This window comes from Otolemur garnettii, unplaced genomic scaffold (genome assembly GCF_000181295.1).
Source record: "Otolemur garnettii isolate 467f Iridium unplaced genomic scaffold, OtoGar3 scaffold00007, whole genome shotgun sequence".
NCBI classification, from domain to species: Eukaryota; Metazoa; Chordata; class Mammalia; order Primates; family Galagidae; genus Otolemur; species Otolemur garnettii.
Window position 1 is genome coordinate 9,058,647 of NW_003852402.1, and position 5,618 is coordinate 9,064,264.

Here is a 5,618-nt window from a genome sequence, read left to right on the forward strand (position 1 = left end):
TCGTTGTTGTTTGGCGGCCTAGGCTGGATTCAAACCTGCTACCTTAGGTGTATATGACTGGCTCCTTAGCCACTTGAGCCACAGGTGCTGAGCCAGTTTTTCATTTTTAGTAGAGACAGAGTCTCGCTCTTGCTCAGGTTGGTCTCGAACTCCTGAGCTCAGGTGATCCACCCTCCTTGGCCTGCCAGAGTGCTAGGATTACAGGCCTGAGCCACTGTGCCCAGCCTGGACTCCTTCCCCCACCTTTTTGTTTTTTTAAACAGAGGAAAGGTCTTGTTCTGTCCTCTAGGCTGGAGTGCCCTGGTGCAATGAAAACTTACTGCAGCCTCAAACTCCTGGGCTCAAGGGATCCTCCTGCATCAGCCTGCCAAGTAGAGTAGCTAGAATCACAGGTGGGGGTGAAGCAGGATATAAACTTGGCTTATCACACCAAAGTTAAAATATAGAAGAGTCAAAGACATTGTTCATGTGAACGGAGATGTAAACTGAGTTGCAGGTGCAGGAGCACAGGCCCAGCTGGAAAAGGGCTGTAAAGAAAAGTAATCTTGGCTCGGCACCTGTGGCTCGAGCGGCTAAGGCACCAGCCACATACACCTAAGGTGGCGGGTTCGAATCCAGCCCGGTCCCGCCAAACAACAATGATGGCTGCAACCAAGAAATAGCCAGGCATTGTGGCAGGCACCTGTGGTCCCAGCTACTTGGGAGGCTGAGGCAGGAGACTTGCTTGAGCCCAGGAGTTGGAGGTTGCTGCGAGTAGTGAAGCCATGGCACTTTATCCAGGGGGACAGCTTGAGGCTCTGTCTCAAAAAAAAAAAAAAAAAAAAGAAAGAAAAGAAAAGTAATCTTAAAGGGAAGCTTGGGAGGTGATGGCACACAATGGAAACTGTAATTAATGCAGCTGTAAGACCCCGACATACTTTCTTTAATTATTGTGGCTATTTAAGACCTTAATGTACCTTTTTGGATCATTGCTACATTTCAGTTATTGTTTCAGTTTCTCTTTTTTTTTTTTTTTTGAGACAGAGTCTCACTCTGTCACCCTCCATAGAGTGCAATAATGTAACAGCTCACAGCAACTTCCAACTCTTGGACTTAAGCCATCTCTTACCTTATCCTCCCAAGTAGCTGATAATAAAGCTACACACTGATCTATTTCTTGTCTCTGTGTTTGGCTATAGTGACGGGCGATGGAGCCACTTTTAGTTTGACAACAGGGGCCACAAGGCCTGGCTAATTTAGTTTTTTGTAGTGATAGGGATCTCTCTATGTTACCAAGGCTGGAATCAAAGTCCTATCTTTTTTATTTTTTGGGACAGAGCCTCAAGCTGTCCCCCTGGGTAGAGTACCGTGACATCACAGCTCACAGCAACCTCCAACTCCTGGGCTCAAGCGAGTCTCCTGCCTCAGCCTCCCAAGTAGCTGGGACCACAGGTGCCCGCCACAACGCCTGGCTATTTTTTGGTTGTAGCCATCATTGTTATTTGGCGGGCCCAGGCTGGATTTGAACCCACCACCTTAGGTGTATGTGGCTGGTGCCTTAGCTGCTTGAGCCACAGGCACCAAGCCTCAAACTCCTATCTTCAAGGGATCCTCTGGTGTTGGCCTCCCAAAGCGTAAGTGTGACTGAAAGATTTGGTTTCTGGCTCGGCACCTGTGGTATATGGGGCTGGCACCCTACTCCTTTGAACCACAGGTGCCTCCCAGAGATATGTATATCTTATGTGGAGAACACGATTTTATAGCTACAGTCTTTTAGCTTAGTGTTAAGAGCAAGAGATTGAATGCTCAACCCTGTAAAGTTTCAATATGTTACACTCTACAGTTCAAGAAAATATCTTGACATGCCTTTGATCTTTGCCTGCTTATTTGTAACTATATTTATCTAGGTGGTTTAGTTTCTAGGAAAAAAATCAAGACCGATTAAAAGCCAGTGCTGAGTATACAAAGGCCAATGAGACAGAGGAACTGATAAAGCACACACTTCGGAAAAATCCAATAGCCTTCTCCAAAAGAGGGGGAAAATTCTCCTCTCACCCAAACCTCATCTTTCCTAAGCTCCCAGCTGCCCTCAACAGGAGGAAATAACCTTCTCTGCCAGGAGGGCTCCCCAAGATAAGGGGGAAGATCCCTGCCCAATTCCATCAAAAAATCAAACAACACAAGACAAATCTGGGAGTTCTGTCCAAAGAGCAGGAAAGAGAGACCAGTGTGGGTAGCTCCGGCATAGTCCCCAAACCCTGTGATTCTCCCCAAGGCAAATCAGCTTTGGATCCGCTGTGACACTGAGTGTAGAAGTCAAATAAAATCAGAGGCCAATCTCCCTTTAATGTTGTATTTGGGAAGAGAAAATTAAAATTCAGAACAAAGAGAAGGTGGGGAGTTTTATTAAAAGGGGAAATATTAACTACTGCTCTCCCAGAAGGTCCATTGGCATTGGTAAGGGTTTGGAGTGCTGGCAAGTTCCATCGGTAGCAGCAGCAGTGGGTGACCATCCTGGACTGGAGCAGGTCATCTCAGAGGCTGCAGAGAAAATGGGCTTCAGGGTACAGTGGCAGCAGCAGCAGGCAGGCCCCCACAGACACGTTTCTGGAGCAGTGTTTTGTACCAAGTGCTTTTCCCCACTGGCTGCGTTAGTTGGCTAGGACTAGAAGGACCTGATTAGCATGTCAGCTTACAGAGAGGATGCTTCTCAAAGCTGCTGAGTGTCACCTTATGCATACTCAGACCTGTCTGCCTTCAGTTTACTGACTGGGCTCCGTAACTGTGGTCTGTTGGAAGGAGCCAGGTCAGGGGCCCCAGGGAAAAAGGGGAAATGTTAGCTATTGCTCTTCCAGAAGGTCTGTTGGCACTGGTAAGGGTTCGGAGTACTGCCAAGTTCCACCGGTAGCAGCAGCAGTGGGTGACCATCCTGAGATGGGGGGAGCACCAGGGCAAGAGGTCCAGGCCTGAGTGTGTAGGGTCAGGGACCCAGGAAAGGCTGAGGGGGAGATTAGAGGCCAGGGAGATAGGATCTGGTGCCAGGAAGCCGCTTACCCGAGAATCTTTTTCAGCTTGGAGACCAGGGATTTATAATTTTCATTCAATCCATTCCAAGGCACAAATTGCTTTCCCTTGTTGTACACAAAGTTGTCCCAACAGTATTCAAATTCTAAAATCAAAGCATGGAGAAAGCAATCAGGTCCCAGCAGGCTCCTCTCCCCTGCTGTCCCAAGGCTGGGTCAGACCTGGGCAGGCTCCCCTGGGACACTCATCCTCCTCTGGCATCCAGACCCTGGACTTCCCCATACTCCCTACCACAGCCATAACTCTGACCCCCGCTTCTCACCTTTAACAGACATGATGTACACACGGGCCCCTTCCTCATACATCCTGCGAAGTCCACAATGCATTTCTGGGATATGGTGGTAGTAGAGGCGGGCAGTGAAAATGGTCAGGTTCACATTTCTGTGTTTAGCCAGAAAATCAACCACAAGATCTGCACAGTCAGCACAGGGACTCCAGGATATGTACCAGGTGACTTGGTAGTGGAGGTCAGGGGACAGCACCTTCTGGAACCAAGTGAAGAAGCGTACTTCTGCATGGCAAGGAGTACTGGGAGGGCCCTGGGAGAGGAGAATGGAAGCGGGTGTTCTGGGTGGAGGGGCAGGCAGAATGCAGGGGTGGGGCAGTGGTAGGAGGGGGCAGGCCAGGAGTCTCAGGGCACCTGCTTCCTCCAGGTTCCCTCCTTCACCCCTGCCCTCTTCTGTTCTGTCCTTTAGTTCCCCTGGCCCTATTTGTGACCCCTGCATGGGCTCTATCCGCCCTGCTCCTGGTGTCCACCTAGGAGGCACCCTGAGCACCTGCCCCACCCATGGGCTGGGCTTGGTCCCTGCCTGCTGTATGCTGAGCAGAGCTGTGGAAGTGCATCACCCATGGGAGCCACAGGACCTGGGTGGCTGCTGAGCACTTGAAATGTGGCTCTGAATTGAGACAAGGGTACATTTGAAATACACAGCTTATTTCAAAGCATAAAAAGGCTGGGTGCGGTGGCTCACACTTGTAATCCTAACACTATGAGAGGCCAAGGTGGGTGGATTGCCTGAACTCACAGGTTGGAGACCAGGTTGAGTAAGAGCGAGACCCCTGTCTCTAAAAATAGCCAGGTATTGTAGTGGGCACCTGTAGTCCCAGCTACTCAGGAGTCTGAGATAAGAGAATCACTTGAGTCCAAGAATTTGAGGTTTGCTGTGAGCTATGACGGTATAGCACTCTAACAAGGGTGGCAAGGTGAAACTCTGTCTCAAAAAAAAAAAAAACCACCAAAGCATAAAAGGGACACTGACTGTCTCATGAGGAATTTATATCAACCAAAGGTTGAAATATTATACTACAGACACTGAACTAAACAAGATATAAAGATTAGTTCCCCAGTTTCTACCACCTTCTTAGTATGGGGACTGGACAAAGGTAATAGCATTTCTTTCTTTTTCTTTTTTGTTTGAGAGTCTCACTATGTCCCCCTTGGTAGAGGCCTGTGGCGTCGCTGCTCACAGCAACCTCTAACTCTTTGGCTTAAGCTATTCTCTTGCCTCAACCTCCCAAATAGCTGGGACTACAGGCACCCACCACAGTGCCCGGCTATTTTTGTTGTTGTTGTTGCAGTTGTCATTGTTGTTTAGAAGGCCCAGGCTGGATCTGTACCCGCTAGCCTGATATGTGAGGGAGGTAAAGGTAGCTGGGACGGTGCTGGGGAGGTCACTGTGGTGTGATGTGGAGGAATCAGGGGAGGGGTTGCAAGTCCAGCAGCCTCACTGTGTCCAGAGCCACAGTCCACCTCTCCGTAGTGCCCTGCCCTGCAGCCTGCTGGACACCAAGTTTAGTGACAAGTCCCATGCCAGGGTCATCACAGACCAGGGAAGTCCAGACACAACATCGCAGTCAAGGACTTAATAAAGTGGGGAGGCCACAGTGCCTGTAGCTCAGTGGGTAGGGTGCCGACCATATATACCCAGGCTGGTGAGTTTGAATCTGGCCTGGGTCAGCTAAAACAATGCCAACTGCAACAAAAAAAATACCCGGGCATTGTGGCGGTGCCTGTAGTCCCAGCTACTTGGGAGGCTGAGACAAGAGAATTGCTTAAGCCCAAGAGTTTGAAGTTATTGTGAGCTGGGACACCACAGCACTCTACCAAGGGCAACATAGTGATACTCTGTCTCAAAAAAAAAAAAAAATAGTGGGAACCATCAGCCCCCTGTGCACCTACTGTCTGCCACTGTGCTTCTTCCTCTGTCTGGTGCTTTCTCAGTGGCCTTAGCTCCTGCCTGGGATGTGGGCAGAGTGTGGGTCATACCTGGTTTCGGAAGACCCCTCTCCTGGGACAGGAGCCAGATGAGTTGCTATTCTCCTTTTCTTTCACCTCAAAGCACAGCCAGGTGTCCTTCTGACCAGTTCTGTTGTGGAACTGGTTGTAGAATGTGTTTGGAGTTATTCGCTTCATCGGGTCACTAAAGGCCAAGAAGAAACGTTAAAACCAGACCGTCCCCGACTCCCTGCATTCTCAGATCTACTGAGCCTCCCCCAGCCCTGCATAGCCCTGAGTGTCCCCTGCCTTCTCAGGAACTGGGGAGAGAGGGAGAGAT

At 49.6% G+C, this 5,618-nt stretch overlaps 1 protein-coding gene across 1 annotated transcript in view; it reads right to left on the bottom strand.

The window, feature by feature from the left end:
- Positions 1–2,318: 2,318 nt before the first annotated feature.
- Positions 2,319–5,618, bottom strand: part of LOC105888469 (DNA dC->dU-editing enzyme APOBEC-3C-like) — a 12,913-nt gene continuing 9,613 nt past the window's right edge. The window contains exons 6-8 of the mRNA XM_023509196.1: positions 3,326–3,602; positions 3,034–3,148; positions 2,319–2,520 (exon numbers count right to left, since the gene is read on the bottom strand). Of these exons, the coding sequence (XP_023364964.1) occupies positions 2,514–2,520; positions 3,034–3,148; positions 3,326–3,602 (399 nt within the window). The 3' untranslated portion in view covers positions 2,319–2,513. The remainder of the gene's footprint in view (positions 2,521–3,033; positions 3,149–3,325; positions 3,603–5,618) is intronic.